The sequence below is a fragment of the Pelophylax lessonae genome (genome assembly GCF_965119305.1).
Source record: "Pelophylax lessonae genome assembly, chromosome: 3".
Lineage (NCBI taxonomy): Eukaryota > Metazoa > Chordata > Amphibia > Anura > Ranidae > Pelophylax > Pelophylax lessonae.
The window spans coordinates 18,336,411-18,353,945 of NC_138770.1; the positions used below are offsets into that span (position 1 = coordinate 18,336,411).

The window sequence follows — 17,535 nt, forward strand, 5'->3', positions numbered from 1 at the left end:
CCTATTTGGCGGTCCACAAAGATAAGGTGGTACTCCGACCTAATCATTCTTTTTTTCCTAAGGTGGTTTCTGATTTTTATTTGAATTAAGACATTGTGCTGCCTTCACTCTGTCCCAAGCCCAAGCATCCCAAGGAAATTGCCTTGCATTCTTTGGATGTGGTTCGGGTGATCAGGGTTTACCTGGCGGCCACTAAGTCTTTCAGAAGATCAGAGGCTCTTTTTGTCCTTTCCGAGGGACCTCGTAAAGGATTGGCCGCGTCTGCTGCGACCATATCCAGATGGATCAGGCAGACGGTTGTTCAGGCTTATTCACTAAAGGGTCAGGTTCCTCCTTTCCCTGTGAAGGCGCATTCTACTAGAGCACTGAGTGCTTCTTGGGCTTTTCGCCATCAGGCGTCAGTGATGCAAGTTTGGAAGGCGGCAACTTGGTCGTCTGTGCAAAAATTCACAAAATTCTACAAAGTAGATGTGTTGGCATCTTCGGATGGTTCTTTTGGAAAAAGGCTTGGCAGGCTGCTGTTCAAAAAGAGAACTTTTTTTTTTGCTTCTCTTTGAGGGTGTGTGTTTTTTCTAGGTGAGCTCCAGTTGTTCGAGGTTGAGTTCCAGGTCACCTGGTTGGCTAAGTTTAGCCTTTGAGGAATTCCGTTCTTCTTTGCGTTGTTTTTCCCACCCCTCATGCATATACTGCTTTGGGACGTCCCAATGGCCTAAGAAGATATGGAGCTGCGTCTGTCAATGGACGATAGAGAAAACTGGATATTTGTACTAACCGTAAAATCCTTTTATCTGAAGTTAATTGACAGATGCAGCACCCGCCCCTCTACTTATGAGTGAAATGTGTATTTTTTTGTCTTCTAAACACTGCTTGCAACGAATCTGAGAGCTGCGGCAGAGTGTGTGGGGTTATGCCTGCAGGGACAGCCCCATAGGCGTGGTAAAGCTTTTTCCTGCCTAGTGTCCTATTCCTGATGGGAGGAACATAACCCAATGGTCTAAGAATATATGGAGCTGCGTCTGTCAATGGATTTCAGAGAAAAGTATTTTACGGTAAGTACAAAAATCCAGTTATTACTGCTCGGGGGGAGACATTTTGTCACCTTTAATTTTGCAGTAAAATTGATTGCAGGTTTAGTCATGTAGAACATCTGTTATATGGATACAAAGAACCCCAGCCGAGAGTAAAGGGTGGAAATGGCTCCTGATCCCCAGATTTGGGCAATTATGTTACCAATATAAATGGAAAAAAAACCTGTGCTATGTGTAACAACTCAAATACCTACACAATTACTTATACCGGACTGCTGCTGTAACAAAGGTAAGTATTCTATTTATCAACTAGAAGAGCATTATGTGTCATAGCGCTGTCCTATTGTGTGTGCACATAAATTATCACAAATACACTAAAATATGTGGATACATTCATATATAAAGTGCTAGGGGCTCAAAATAATATCCTCTGCAGATCTACTGTTTCCACTTTACACCTACTTCATTGATCTTATGGTGTTTATCAATAATCTAAGAAAACTGAAGCATGTGAAAATTCATATACAACATAAAGTGCTTTGTGCTCAAGATGCTGTCCCCTGCAGATCCACTGCTTCCACTTTGTACCTATTTATTTATTTTATAATATTTGCTCCTATGATAAAAATCTGTGCAAATTCATGTAATTATACAATATTGTGTGCTCAACATAGTGTTATCTGCAAGTCCACTGCTTCCACTTTGCACATACTTCAATGAATTTATATTGCTAAAAAAAAGTCCACAAATGAATGAAAAGTTGATAAGGTGTGAAAGTTCTCCGTGCTCCAAACTGTGCCAGCTGTAGTGTAGCCACGCCTTCTTCCACCTCTTACACACATGATGATGAGGGCGCCTCCTTAGTAGTGCTTCCCCACTCCCCAGAGCAATATGACTCCCAGCTTTTCAGCTACCAGAGTCACAAACATCCTTCACACTCTCCTCACCTCCGATGGCAAAGGAACTGGATCCTCCTCGCTCACTCCTGCAAGTCTGCTGCGCTTTCTGTCAGTCTCCCTCCTAGACTCGGCTTCCTCCTCCGACCGCTGTTCCAGCAGGAGCTCCGCCTCTTCATACACACTCAGGGAGGAGAGAAAGGGGAAGGATATACAGTACATACACACACAGCACAAGGCCGTGTTCACACTACCAGACGGTTCTCAGGGCTGCAGTTCCTCTGAGCTCCACAAGGTGGTGATCTCACTTCTACCTAGACAGGAAGTCTCTATGGAATACAGACAGGAAGTCTCTATGGAATACAGACAGGAAGTGATGTCAGATTCAGACAGGACATTCCATTTGGTAGGACGGAGAGAGAAGACAATGCAGGAATTTGCAGCAGAGGAGGTAATACATAGATTAACCCCTTCAGGGGGATGAGTTGATGATTAATATATCTTGCTTTCAAAGCTGGCCATACATGGTTCAGTTTTATCGTTCAGCCAGCGAGATAAGTGAAAAAACTGAAGCGATTCCCCCATCCACACATTGGAGGGGGATGGGGGAATCCTCCCCGCTGCACTATTGTATTCTAACAATGGGGGCGCTCCTCCGCTCTCAGAATACACAGATCAGTGATGAAGCTATTGGCTGCAGCCGCTGATGGAGTGACTTTTATCCGGCAGTGACCACACATGGATGGAAATGTGACCGATCCCTTCTGAACCAGCTGAATTTCCATGTATCTATGGTCACCTTAAGTCAGTGGTCCTCAACCCTGGCCTACAGGGCCCACTAACAGGCCAGATTTTAGGTATTACCTTGGGGAGATGCAGACTAGAGTACTGCAATCACTGAGCAGCAAATGATATCACCTGGGATGTATTTCAGTTAACTTGCAAATCTGGCTTGTTAGTGGGCCCTGTAGGCCAGGGTTGAGGACCACTGCCTTAAGTGACTTCCTCCCCTCCCCCTCATCTCCTTCATTATGCAAGTCATGCTGAGATAATCTCCCATTGGCTGAGCAATATTCTCATTTGTCTCTGAGCTCCTTCTTGCTATTCCTCGTCCTGCCTGTTGTTTCCTTGGATTGATTTTCTGTGTAGTGACCCCGGCTTCATCTCTTGGATGCGCTCGTCTGTTGCTTGTCCTGACCTTTATCCTGATTCCTGGATCTCCTCCTCATCTCTCCTCCATATCCTCTTACACAGCTTTTCTCCACACCTGCAGTGACCCTGGGGGGTGGAAAGTTGGCACCAGCATGCAGCAAAATCCATCCCCACCATTAGGAGCTCTGGATGAAATTGTCTGCTATTTACACTCCATTCCTCCGCACATCACCTGCTCACATGAGAGATTACTTTCACAGATTCCTGACAGATTTCTGTATGGTAAAGGTCAAAGTTCACTCTTCATTTTAGGAGAAGTGGGAGGCACCCGGGAACAATGATTTGGTTAGCACAGGAGCCTCATATAGAGGACCCCTCAAATCTCCCCATCTAAATGTCCCTCCATCCAGAGTCTATATGTCCTATGACATCACACTGACCTCACAGCTCCTCAACAAACTTTTACCCTGCGTAGTGTGGGGGTCCTGTGTGGGTAAATTATACCTCAGTCTGAGGTGGGGCTTTAATCAAATGGAAACCTGAATGGTGAGGTGAGGAGGATTCTGGGAATTTCATTTGATTTTACTATTTGTGTTCAGATCTAGAGTTTTCCTCCTGTGAAGTCTGGAGATCATATGACCATCACATTGCCTCCACCTCCCTCCCTGATAGAATAGAGAAATACAAAGAAGATTCTAGAAGTCACCAGAGAGATCATGGAGGAGAGGTGAGCGGTGCTGGGAATTCTGGGACATTATCCAGTAACAGACAAGGGATGTGTCTGGATGGTGACTGTATCATTGTGTGTGTCAGGTTCCTATAAGGTGTCAGGATGTCACTGTCTATTTCTCCATGGAGGAGTGGGAGTATTTAGAAGGACTCAAGGGTCTCTACAAGGACGTCATGATGGAGAATCAGCCGCCCCTCACATCACCGGGTAAGAGGAGACTTTATTGTAAAGGAGAGAGCAGTACGGAGGATCCACCTAGATCCCCCATCATCTGATAAACACATAGAAACAATGTATTCAGTCAGTGTGTGTGTTTCCTACAGATGGATCCAGTAATGGGAACCCACCAGAGAGATGTCCCCGTCCTCTGTATTCCCGGGATTCCACACAGGAAGGTCACACCATCCCTCACCATCATCAGGTAGATGAGGAACAATCACTGATAGTATCATTAGGATCTGTACATTATCTGCATTGTTACCATTGATGTCATTTTTATTATATATTCAGAGTGGAAACCTCAGAGATTCTAAGGTTGAGGTTAAAGAAGAGATAAAAGAGGAGGATGATGAGGATGGGGTGATGGAGGAGTCAGAGTTTCTAAAAGAACACAAAGATCTGTACCAGGACACCATGGAGGAGTCGTCCAGCTACAGAAACCCACCAGAGAGATGTCCCCGTCCTCTGTATTCCCGGGATTCCACACAGGAAGGTCACACCATCCCTCACCATCATCAGGTAGGTGAGTGACAATGATTGGCAGTTCTGATTTATACACAGCATGTTTGTTACAATGAATGTTTTATTATATATTCAGAGTGGAAACCTCGGGGATGATAATATTGATGTTAAAGAAGAGTATAAAGGGGAGGATGAGGAGTATGGAGTGATGGAGAAGTTTTCAGAAGGACACAAGGATATGATGGAGCCACCTAATACCAGGAACCCACCAGAGAGATGTCCCCGTCCTCTGTATTCCTGGGATTCCACACAGGAAGGTCACACCATCCCTCACTGTTACAAGGTTGGTGAGACAGAGATTATAAAACACAGACTCATGGAGACAATGTGTGGATTTTTATGTGATGTCACAATAATAAATCTTATATTTTATAGATGATATTCTTTCATTTTCCTGATTTAGAGTGGAGATCCAATCGATATAGAATTTGAGGTTAAAGCAGAAGAAGAAGAGAGGTATGTGAGGGATGATCAGCAGTCTATGGAGGAGGATGGAATAACGGGGACATTTATAGAGGAGGACACTCCTACAGAGATCAGCACAGGTAGGTCATTAACACTAAATACATTCCTCCACCCATACTGCTCACTGATTGGTCCAGAGTAGGGCGGGGACTGGGTGATATCAGCCTGTAATCCCCTGGTCACTTTCCTGAGCTGTGTTCCCTGTCCTGTATTCCTGTATTTCTCTCGGATAATCTTCCTTCTCTGTGCTGCAGACACAATTTTTGTATCTAGACTGGATTTATGGAGATTCTGGGATTCGGCTGGCAAATAAAATGTGCATGATATAGGCACCTAGGTTATGAGTTTTGGGTCTTCTGCCCCATGCCTGAGTCTAATGTCTTGTTCCAAACAAATGAGGAGGAGATACTGTACACCATATGAAAGGTCCATCTCCATTCCTCAATATAACGTCATGTCCCCAACAAATGAGGAGGAGATACTGTACACCACATGAAAGATCCTTCTCCATTCCTCAATATAATTTCATGTTCAAACAAATGAGGAGACACTGTATATCACATGAAAGATCCATCTCCAGTTCTCATTGTAACATTATGTTCCATACAAATGAGGAGGAGATACTGTACACCATATGAATGTTCTATCTCCATTCCTCAATATAACGTCATGTTCGAAACAATAAAATTGTCATCATTTCAATAGCATTATTACTCAGTGATGTTTGGTTGGGTAAGGTTGTATCATTGATCCATGTCAGATCTCTTTTTTTTTTTTCAATTCTTTTATTTATATAAAAGACAACTTCCAGGCATAATAAACAGTAACATTCCTTATAGAACATATGCTGAGACAGTGTATTACAACATGGAAGACAATTCAGTTATAAGGTTGAGATCTACTTCGGTGGTAGAATAAGAGGTGTTCTACAATTCCTCTAATGGGAGGAGTTATGCAGGACTAGAAAGTTCCCGGAGTTGTCTGTTCCAGTTTCACATAACGTATAGAAGAAGAAGGAAGCATCGAATAAGTAGTGGAAAGAGAGAGGGAAGTAAAAGAAACCTAGAGAGAGGCAGAAGAGGATAAGTAGGTGGGATGAGGGGGGGAGGGGTAAGGAGGTGTGGAAGGGGGGGTGGGTGTAGGAGGGTTAGCATTGGTAAAGCTATGGCCCTACATCAGCAATACTTTCCACCAATATTTAAGAGCTCCCCCAAACTCAACATGAGGTCTCTTTAGTATTGCCACCCTTAATTAAAGAGCAGCCTTCATTAGAGAGGACAAATATATTCCATTGACCCCAGGTTTTGGTATATCGTTCGTGTTGGGGAGGTGTCGAGAGAACAAGGTTTTCCATTCTATTTATTTCTTTGACCTTTTTGAGCCACATGCCAACAGTCAGGACCTGTGTGTTTTTCCATTTAAGAGGGATGCACATTTTAGAAGCATTTAGAAGGTGACGAATGACAGAACTTTTATAGGTCTGGGCCGGGATGTTAGAGGCATGGAGAAGGAAGAGAGCAGGGTCATTGGGGAGCGGTCGGATTATAAACCTCTGAGACATTTCACGTACTGTCTTCCAGAACTCCGCTAGTTTAGGACACAACCAAAAATCATGTAGGAGTGTCCCCCGGCCCTTCCTGGCATCTCCAGCACTGATCGGTGAGTGTGGGGAAGAATCTGCTCAACCTTGACAGCGTGCCGTACCACCTTGTTAGGAGTTTGAAGTTGGTTTGTTGTATTTACATGCAGATGGATGATGTAAATGTAAATGGAATGATGTGATTTTGTTGGTCTTGATTAAAGTTACAGTCTAAATCTCGTTCCCTCTTAGCTAAGAATGGGGGTTGGTAAGTCCCCTGGGGTGTCATCAGTAATGCATAGGTCGTGGGTATTACCTGTGTCAGTATTCTGTCTTGAGAGCATTGTTCTTCGAAGGGTGGCAATGAGTTTAAGAAGTTTATAGAGTTGCAATGCCTTTCAGAAATCTAGACAGTAGGGTCCCGAGGAGTCCATGAGGTCTTTGAGTGCAGGCCAACTAGATGATGTTGAAAAATGGGAGGCTTGGAAATAGCCTGACTCCATCAAGGTCCTGAATGTTTTATCTTGGTAGCCTGGGGTAAACTGGGGATTCCCCAGTATGGGTGTCAGTGGTAAGTGTGTCGGGGAAAGTGAAAGTTGTGTGAATAATTTAGAGCAGGTTCTTATCGTGTGACCTATGAGGGGATGGCGTCTTATGGAGTCTGGTAGTGAATGGTGGCACGATGAAGCTCTATGGATGGGTATGTCGCATTGGGCCTGTTCTAGTCTGGGCCAAAGCTTCGCTTCACCATGACAACACCAGTCTGAGTCTCCCCAATTGTGTAGTCTGACAGTACTTGCATAAGTCCGGAACTGCCAGTCCACCTACTCGTTTAAGCAAGAGTAGTCTCCTACATAGCCTAGGTCGCTTATGTGCCCAGATAAAATCCACTAGTAGGGTGTCATCTTGTTTAAAGTAATGTGAAGAGATGAATATTGGAAGTGCTTGAAAGAGGTATAGGAACTTAGGGAGTATGCACATTTTAATAACGTTTCATCTTCCAAACCATGAATGGAGGCCAGAATTCAATTTATCTTATAGAATGTGGACTTTGTTTAGGATGGGGAGAAAGTTGAGCGTGAAGATGGGTGAAACCACCCAAATTTTCACCCAATAGAGGGGAGGGTAAGTAGTAGGGGGCAGGTTGTGGTTGGAAAGAGCCAAGGGACGCCCCGGATGCCACGCCCCCCCCCCCCCCCCCAGCCTGGCAGTCTTCTTGAATAAATGAAAGGTATATAAGGTGTAGCACTGCTCCCTATAGGACTGCTGAATTTTCACACTTTAAGGATTCCCTTGGGTTACCTGTAGCAACTGCTTGCAGAACGTGCAGAAATCTTAACACTTTATGTTCTTAGCTCAGTCAATGATCAGTCTAGGGGTAGTTGTTTTTGTGGTTTTATTTCATATTGGGATAGGAGAAGGGATGAGTGGGATACTTCAACCGTTGAACAATTCACAATTCAGAGGATTTCTAGCTTGAGAATGTGGCAAGGCCGCTACTTCATCCTGCCACTTGAATGAAGCTGAGGTAAGTGTTCCTATTTGTGTTTCTATTCAGGGTACTCCCCCAGTACCCCCTTTCTCTGTACTAGCTGACACCCATCCACTGACTATAAACTCTGGAGTGGTCCCCTTCCTGGGCAGACCCCTTTGCAAGATCCTCTGTACTCACAATACAGTTTTTCCAGATTCTCGCAGTGCCCCAACTCCTCCAATCAGCTCTCCTGGACCTCTGGGTTCAGATCCTCTCCACTGGTTCATCAGGCCAACTGCCTGTGACCATCACCAACTGCTGCAGAAGAGGAGGCAGCCATCACCCTGCTTCTGGGACTTTGCTTCCCGCCAAAAGACCTCTACCTCATGTGCCGTTGGCTTTTTATACCCTGCCCCACAATTCACAGAGACAACCCATCTGTGCCAATCCCTGGGGCTATATCAAAAGCCTGTGTGTTATTGGCCAGGTTTCCTCCAGCATCCAATGTTCCTCCCCATTGGATTAGCTGGGGACACTCCCTTAGACCAGATGAATCACACACTGGGCACACTGAGCAGACCTAACTCCCAGATCCTGCTCCCTGATAAGCAGAGTGCAATATAGAATTTACCTGCTGCCCCTCTGATAGGCAGACAGAGCCAAAACTATACTCACTCTCTAGCACCTGACTAGGAGGGTGCTACATCCACCCCCCACCAAACGAGCCATGTCCTCACTGGCTCTGGGGCAGCCTCCCCCTACAAAAATTTCCTACAAAAATAAACGGAGTATACCACAAACCTGGGAAAGGGGGAAAAGGGAAATAACAAATGTACATATAATAAATTATGTAGAAAAATATAGATATGCTGTACAAATATTCACAAAACAACTTAATGCACCCCCCATCAAACAAAACTCTGCTTGAGTGGGTAACATGTCAACCTGATTAACTAGCTAACGATAACATTCACTTTTCACAAATGGAGGGCCTTGCCAGACCCAGACATCCTGCAAAGGAAGAATTAAAGGTTAGCACTTCCAACATTTGCATATTAACAACATTCTACCTAATATAGTGAGAATGCCCTCTACTCAGAGGCGACCTTCTCACCCAAGATCCCTAGCTACACATCCTGGCAGATATCACTTCCGGTAGGCTTGACTAGGCGTTCAGCTCCACTCCTGTACAGGTAAAAACCAAACCCTGTCAAGCTAACTATCTACCTTCTAGCCACAATGAGTGACTGAAACAGACACAGTCCCTTTAGCACCCGGGCACTGACTCTTCTTCCATTTCAGCCACGCCCATAAGTTCTCGAAGACATGTGGAGTCCATCCGACTGATGCTCACAGTGTCCCTCACACCTGTAGCACCAAGGCTACATGTCTTCTTAAGGACAAGGTATTTGCTGGAGCCTGAGCAACCTGTCCGACTTGTGGGTGTTAACAGTCTCTTCAAGGGCCCCTGGCACTAGGGCACCCCCCACTGAAGAGACCTCAGGCCACTACCCGTTCTCCCTGGGTAGCAACCCAACAAAGTTACATTACTGGGTCGTTGGCCCAATAGAATCTTCACAAGGCATCTTTGTAAAAAGAGTCACTTTGCAAAGAATTCTCCTCTTCAGCCCGATGACCTAACGACTCCACAGAGTGTCCTTTTATCTTGAGGTGTTACATGATCCTGGCCCGATGGCCCAAAGGATCTCCTTTTTAGCACAGTTATAGTATCACTAGAGTCCTCCTTTAGTAAGGGTCTCTTCTTCTTTAAAGTTGGAGGGTTGGCCCTCTTTAGTGGAACCACTTAGCAGTGGTAATTGTAGATTTCCCAATCCCTTTTGCAAGGATAGAAGGGAAAGGGGTATTGGAAATAGGGCTTGGGCCCTAGCAACAAAGGTGAAACTTGAAACATCACTGTACACTTTACATTCGGCTCTCCAGCCCATCTTCTTCTGTAAGCAAGTAAGCAAACTCAGGCTAGCCAGCCTCACAAAACTCAGCATCCTGTGTCCTTAGCAATAGTAGTCAGGATGTGGGATTCGCACACCTTTCCCCTTTGAGTCTTTTACACGGATGGACCATGACTGGCCAGATCTGTCTGGGTGGTGAACCTCCACTCCGTCTATATAGATGGCGCGCCCAAAGTTCCAATTAGCCTTTACAGATTGGAAGGTTTTCCATAACTCCGGCTTTGACTGGTTGCGGTGGGGTTTTGGGATATAAAGGAAGTCCCACACAGCCTCGTCACACCAAGCCTCTCTCCTGGCCTCAATCTCCCTTGGAACATAAGGATAATCATATCCATATTCTAAGGCCACCTTCCTCTGTATCAGCCGTTGTAGTCTGGAGAACCTGGGGACGGTTTGTCTGTTGCCTCTCCCAGGTGGGGAATACAGGGTCTCCTCCTTAATGATGAGAGACGCATAGGCCTCATTTTGTTCCTGAGCCCGGGCATAGGTCCGAGGAGGGATAGATCTGGGACCCGGTTAGAGTAGGCCTCACAGAACCCCAGATTCTTAGCACACTGTCCACGTATCACAGAATCTCTAGTCTCCTCATCAGGAACACTTGGACTGGCCGAACTGCTCCGTTCATTCGACCCCCAGTCCCACTCGGTTTCTTCCTCTGATTTCCAGACATCGATCCCCTCCTCCAAGGATCTGTAGCGATGCTGAAAACTAGGAGACCCCACATAAATGACCCCGGCCTCTTCCTCGCTGCTCACACTCACAGCCCTGGTCACCGCAGGCCATTGACTCCCCTTTGCCTTTGTTGGAGCAGACCTGGTGTCTGCCACTGCAGTCTTCTGTACATCAGGTGGCCGCTCCCCGGCCCTCACTACCTGCATGCACACAGCCTCGGAAGTACAGGTTTCTCTCGTGTGGCACACTGTAGCACTGGCAGATGTCACTGAGCCCAGTTCCATCAGCACCCTGAGCACTCCTCTTCCTCTGCCCAGAGTCCTGATTAAGAGGCCAACCGAGCACGAGTGACCCCGGTCTCCCATGTCACATTCAGTCTCCTGGTCTGTTTTTCACTCTTCCCCGCCCGCAGCAGCAGATTGCCACAGTGCCCGCACTGGCCCCACCCTTGCATCCGTATGGTAACATTCAGGCATTGACTACATACCAGGCCCAAGTGTTCCACGCCTGCTCTGGTACACAACGCCAGTCTTCTATCGGGCACCAATCACACCCCGGTGTCCCACAGGGCCGATGTCGGCATTCTTGTCTGCTCCACAGGATCTCCGCCAACATGTGGAATAGCCTCCGCGCTCGGGCTTACTCCGCCACTCGCCATCTTGCTTCTCCACACACGTGTCTCCCTCTCAGCTACACCCAAAGGCAGAAGTAATTTATAGACCCCCTTCCTCTTTCCAGATTGGCTGTGCGTGGGCGGTGTCTCCGCCCACAACTCCAGATTAGCTGATTCTTTGGCGGTGGCTCCTCCTGATAGGCAGATCTCTCCAGCGCCCGCTTTCCAGCGCGGTACAGTAACCTTTTCATTGCCACTCCAACTCAGCTCAGCCAGCATGAAAATCACTGTAAAGCAGATTGTGGTCTTCAATCCACACGCATCCGCCATCCTTGTCTGTACCTGGGACTCAGCTGCACCTCCATCTCTCCAGGCCAACTGACCCCCCTTTGCTATTTTGGAGAATTGTCCCACTGTCAGACATTGCATGGCCGACATTCTTCTTCATAGCATTTGTACCGACAACTCTCGCCATACTGTCTTGGAAAAGTGTCCCGCTGTCATTAATTGCACGGTCAACATTTTTCTCTATAGCACTGGCACAAACATGGCCCCCGACACACCGATCCACGTGCCCTGGGCCGTCATTTTCTCCCTCCACACTTGCATCATTCACTGTTAAGCATTTGTATAGCGTGATGCAACTCTTCTTCTCTAACTCTCCTGCACATTTCTTGAAAGCAGATTACAGTCCCAACAAAAGTCCATCCGTTGCCGCTGGCAACCACCACTTTGAACTTGACTCTTCATCCCACTCTCCCTAACTCCTGTAGGATTAGTCCTAGGAATGAATAAACAGGAGGGAACGGGATAAGGGGCAGGCCAATGAGATGTTGGGGGAGTGGGTGGAGTCAGTGAGATGTTGGGGGAGTGGGTGGAGTCAGTGGAGGTGGTGAATGGAACCATGCAGGAGTGACTATATATGGAGGTTACGATCGCTGTGTCTATGACTGTACAAAGCGGAAATATTGTGTACCGAATGGAATGGACTTTTCTTTCTTTATAATAAAACTTTTTCTGATTTAAAATAAAAAAACACTAAGAAAAGATGAGTAGGGAAAATGTCAGTGGCCTCCACCTGTAAAACCATTCCTGTTTTGGAGGTCGTCTCATTGTTGCCCATCCATCTAGTGCACCTGTTGGTAACAACCCCCTCTGCTACTTCACTGACCCGATGAATATCCCAGGAGTTTCCCTGACTTGATGCTGTACTCTGATTATAAAGTGTTGAGCAGTGTATATGAGTGTGGAAAACTCTTGGTAATTTTTCTTGTCTTCTGACAGACGGACTCTGTGGTAGGAATAGAAGGACATCGGAGGAAGATGTGACTACAGAAGATAATGACATGGCATCTTCTCCAGAAGTAAATCCCGTTCCTCATAATATACATGACAGACCTCACCATTGGAGGAGATCATTGGAATCTCCTGATACTTCACATAGTCCTCTAATATCTGACAGTGCCAACGGGTGCGGGAAACCATCTCATCTCAGGGAATCTTCTTTATACCATACAGGAGAGAATTCATTCTCATGTTCAGAGTGTAGGAAATGTTTTAAACAGAAAGGAACCTTTCTTAGGCACCAGAGAATACACACAGGGGAGCTTCCCTTTTCATGTTCAGAGTGCGGGAAAGGTTTTATTCGTAAAGAAAGCCTTCTTAGTCACCAGAGAATACACACAGTAGAGCGTCCCTATTCATGTTCAGAGTGCGGGAAATATTTTAATGATAAAAGAAACCTTCTTAGCCATCAGAGAATACACACAGGTGAGCGTCCCTATTCTTGTTCAGAGTGCGGGAAATCTTTTATTCGTAAAGGACACCTTCTTACCCATCAGAGAATACACACAGGTGTGCATCCCTATTCATGTTCAGAGTGCGGGAAAAGTTTTAATGATAAAGGAAACCTTCTTAGGCATCAGAGAATACACACAGTAGAGCATCCCTATTCATGTTCAGAGTGCGGGAAATGTTTTAATCAAAAAGTAAGCCTTCTTATACATCAGAGAAAACACACGGGTGAGCGTCCCTATTCATGTTCAGAGTGCGGGAAATGTTTTAATCGTAAAGTAAGCCTTCTTAGACATCAGAGAAAACACACGGGTGAGCGTCCCTATTTATGTTTAGAGTGCGGGAAATGTTTTATTCATAAAGGACACCTTCTTAGCCACCAGAGAATACACACAGGTGAGCATCCCTATTCATGTTCAGAGTGCGGGAAATGTTTTAATGATAAAAACAACCTTCTTAAGCATCAGAGAATACACACAGGTGAGCGTCCCTATTCATGTTCAGAGTGCGGGAAATGTTTCAATGAGAAAGGAACTCTTCTTTTGCATCAGAGAATACACACAGGTGAGCGTCCCTATTTATGTTTAGAGTGTGGGAAATATTTTATTCATAAAGGACACCTTCTTGTCCATCAGAGAATACACACAGGTGAGCATCCCTATTCATGTTCAGAGTGCGGGAAATGTTTTAATCATAAAAAAAACCTTCTTAGGCATCAGAGAATACACACAGGTGAGCGTCCCTATTCATGTTCAGAGTGCGGGAAATGTTTCAATGATAAAGGAACTCTTCTTTTGCATCAGAGAATACACACAGGTGAGCGTCCTTATTCATGTTCAGAGTGCGGGAAATGTTTTAATCGTAAAGGAAACCTTCTTCGCCATCAGAGAATCCACAGGGGAGAGCTTCCCTGTTAATGTTTAAAGTGCGGGAAATTTTTTAATAATAAAGGAAACCTTCTTAGCCTTTAGAGAATACACACAGGTGAGCCTTCCTATTCATGTTCAGAGTGTGGGAAATGTTTTAATAGTAAAGGAAACTTTCCTAGCCTTTAGAGAATACACATAGGTGAGCCTCCCTATTCATGTTCAGAGTGCGGGAATTGTTTTGCGCTCAAACGTTTACCTGTTAGACACCAGAAAGTTCATAGAGGCGAGTGTCTTTATTCATGTGCAGAGTGTGGAAAATGTTTCACTAAGAAAGAACACCTACTTACACACAGGTGAGCGCCTTTTTAATGTTATGAGTGTGGGAAATGTTTTCCAAGCAAAGGTTTATTTCGCAGAAACCAGAAAGTTCATACGGGCGAGCGTCCTATTTCATGTTCAGAGTGCGGGAAATGTTTCACTCCTTATGTACGTTTCAAACGTAAAAGAATTAACACTTATATTAGAGGCTCCGTTTTCATGTTCATGTACATGCACTGCAGCAGGGTGGCCGTTCGGCGCAGAATCACGTACCTGTACGTCATCTGCATTTCCAGGTCTGGGGCCAGAAGAGTTCCAGGAGTTCTACTCTTATCACAGTTCCCAAACCAAAAGGAGACATCCACCACATCTTCAATCTTAAGGCCCTAAATGTCCTGAGCTGGGCACAGGAGGCCCTAAATGTCCTGAGCTGGGCACAGGAGGCCCTAAATGTCCTGAGCTGGGCACAGGAGGCCCTAAATATCCTCAGCTGGGCACAGGAGGCCCTAAATGTCCTCAGCTGGGCACAGGAGGCCCTAAATGTCCTCAGCTGGGCACAGGAGGCCCTAAATGTCCTCATCTGGGCACAGGAGGCCCTAAATGTCCTCAGCTGGGCACAGGAGGCCCTAAATGTCCTCAGCTGGGCACAGGAGGTCTTAAATGTCCTCAGCTGGGCCCAGGAGTTCCGCATGTAATCCACCAGGTCATAGCCTCTTTATCAGGGAGACTTTTTTCTCTGACTACCCCACATACATGTACTGCGGTAGGGCAGCCGTTGAGCACAGAATCACATACCTGTAAGTCATCTGCTTTTCCGGGTCTGGGGTGTGCACACGCACCACCGGCACCCAGCTTCCGCTGGACACAGCAGGAGCCAATCAGTGGGCCCGGTGGATGCCGTGTCCGTTGGTACCCGGCAATCATTCCCGAGAGAGGCAGAACAGTTGTCCACCAATGTAAACAAGGCAGATCACCGTTCTATTAGTAGGGAAGATGGAGATCCCTTGTATCTGATAATGGAGGAAGGAGATAGTGGCGCACAGCAATAAATATCTAAAAATACCAATGATCAGGGTAGGGGGTTGTCAGGACTATGGTAATGGTAATAGGCATATTTTTCATATTGCATGTGAAGAATTATGAACTGCATGACCCCAGAGACAAAGTTCAATTTATGGCCTTCACTAGAAACTCAATAAAAGACTCCGGTTTGTAGTTTCCATTGTTCGTTGTTGAAAAGTGGTAAGCCGTTGTTGACTAACCCTGGAGATAACGACTATATTCTCTGGTCTTGAAAAGAGAATATATTTGAAGAAGCCATAAAACATTGTGTCCTGGCCATGAGTTATTTTCCATACAATAGCAGATCCTAACAGGTTCCCCAAGGACAGCTGTATCATGGATTACCTAACTAACACACCATTGTTTCAACTATGGAAAAATAAACAACAAAGGAGCCATGGGAAGAAAGTTTTTGGTTAATTTTCTGGTAATTAACTTAGACTTATTCCAACTGTATTTTTAAATGAATTTAATATAATCATAAGCATCTACAACCTTCTTGTTCCATCATATACCAAGATGGGATATGGAAAGATGGTTATATGGACAATCCTCCATTGAAGATTATATTATATCAGTTAAATAGTAGCTGATGATTAAATTAGATTATTTCATATTGTAGATCCCAGACCATGTCATGAATATATTATTTACTAGCATAATAATTCTCTAGTAGATAACCTTCTGATTGAATACATCACATGTGTCAAACAATTATAATCCCAGGTTATTGTGTATCAATTTAGATAATCTATAAGTAAGTCACTTATTCTTAATTATATATATATATATGATATTAATATGCATATTCATTAAATGGCATTACCAGAACTGAACCTTTCAAAGAGATATTACAGAAATATCAGATGACCATGCCGGCACAGTGAGAATATGGACAGAATCTCATTTTTTTTTTATTACTATAAATTAATGTAGTAACTTCTATCAAAGATTTTTGCTCCCTGACATACATGGTGGTTAGTAGAGGTATTGCATAATTACTCAACCAGTTAATGGTTATTGACCCCAACCAATGGAAAGAAGTTCCACCTTCTGGGTTCCGCTCATTGTAATTTTTATGGCCTTTTTGTCCTATACAATATATAAAGGAACCCAGACGAGACATAGAGACACACACATCCACCCATACACACTCATCATACTCCATCTTACTTCACCTTCATTCTATGCCTGACACTCTGAAAAACTTTAAGGACGCAAGCTCCTCCCTAACCAGCCACCATTTTGGGAAAGGCAGCCATCTCAGGACTCTGGTAAACGATCATTTTGAGCCAGCAGCCATTTTGAAATGGTAATTATGCATTATTGATTCTTTGATTTTTGTTTCCTTGTATGCTATAATCGTATGCTCAGGATATTTAGATTACCTTCCCAGTTGTAACAACCATTGTAGATTTTTCTCTAAACATTATTTTTGTTTTTTATAAAATTTTTCCATTCTTGGTTTAGCGCTATATTAGTGAATTAGTCTCACGTTTTGCATAGTCTGTTCTCACTCCAACTGCAGCGAAGTGACTGTTGGCTACGCAATTCGCAGACAACTTTGTCTGATATATAGAACTCTTGATATATGGTTTTTACTCCTTCTGGGAAAAAGTAATCCTGTCCTTTGATTTGTATTTCTGAGCCAAACCTATTCAACTAGCGTTATCATTAAGTTTGTATTTTATGTGAGATTATATTTTTTTGTCACCCATATCTAACTATTTATTGTGAATACATGTCTTATGAATAAATTTATATATTCCCTACTGTAGTCTGTATTCACTATGATTGGTATATGCTGTTAAAAATAAATTAATCGATTAAAAATAACTCGTTCTACTTTGTTCAGAATAATATTCTCAAACGTAAAACACAACAGAGGTACACTAAGAAAAGTCTGAACCCAGGGTGTCAGAGGGGTCGGGAGACTTGTAGGGTCAGGGCAAATAGGGGGTACAGTAGAAAATGTCTGAACCCAGCGTGTCAGAGGGGTCACGAGACTTGTAGGGTCAGGGCAATCATTGGGGTATAGTAAGAAATGTCTGAACCCAGGTTGTCAGAGGGGTTGGGAGACTTGCAGGGTCAGGGCAGCCATTGGGGTACAGTAAGAAATGTCTGAACCCAGGGTGTCAGAGGGGTTGGAGACTTGCAGGGTCCAGGCAACCA

At 44.7% G+C, this 17,535-nt stretch overlaps 2 protein-coding genes and 1 long non-coding RNA gene across 3 annotated transcripts in view; all 3 read left to right on the plus strand.

Moving 5' to 3' along the window:
- Positions 1-17,535, plus strand: part of LOC309550239 (uncharacterized protein) — a gene marked incomplete at both ends in the record, with an annotated part of 1,760,330 nt that overhangs the window by 311,535 nt on the left and 1,431,260 nt on the right.
- LOC309550796 lies at positions 2,281-3,979 on the plus strand. Its single transcript, XR_014225033.1, has 3 exons — positions 2,281-2,375; positions 3,676-3,803; positions 3,890-3,979. It is a non-coding gene; the product is annotated as an uncharacterized lncRNA (long non-coding RNA).
- Positions 6,850-14,031, plus strand: LOC309548787 (uncharacterized protein; the record flags this gene model as incomplete). The annotated part of the gene is made up of 2 exons (XM_082248731.1): positions 6,850-6,859; positions 12,839-14,031. 2 exons carry the CDS (start codon positions 6,850-6,852, stop codon positions 14,029-14,031), a joined length of 1,203 nt encoding a protein of 400 aa, XP_082104857.1.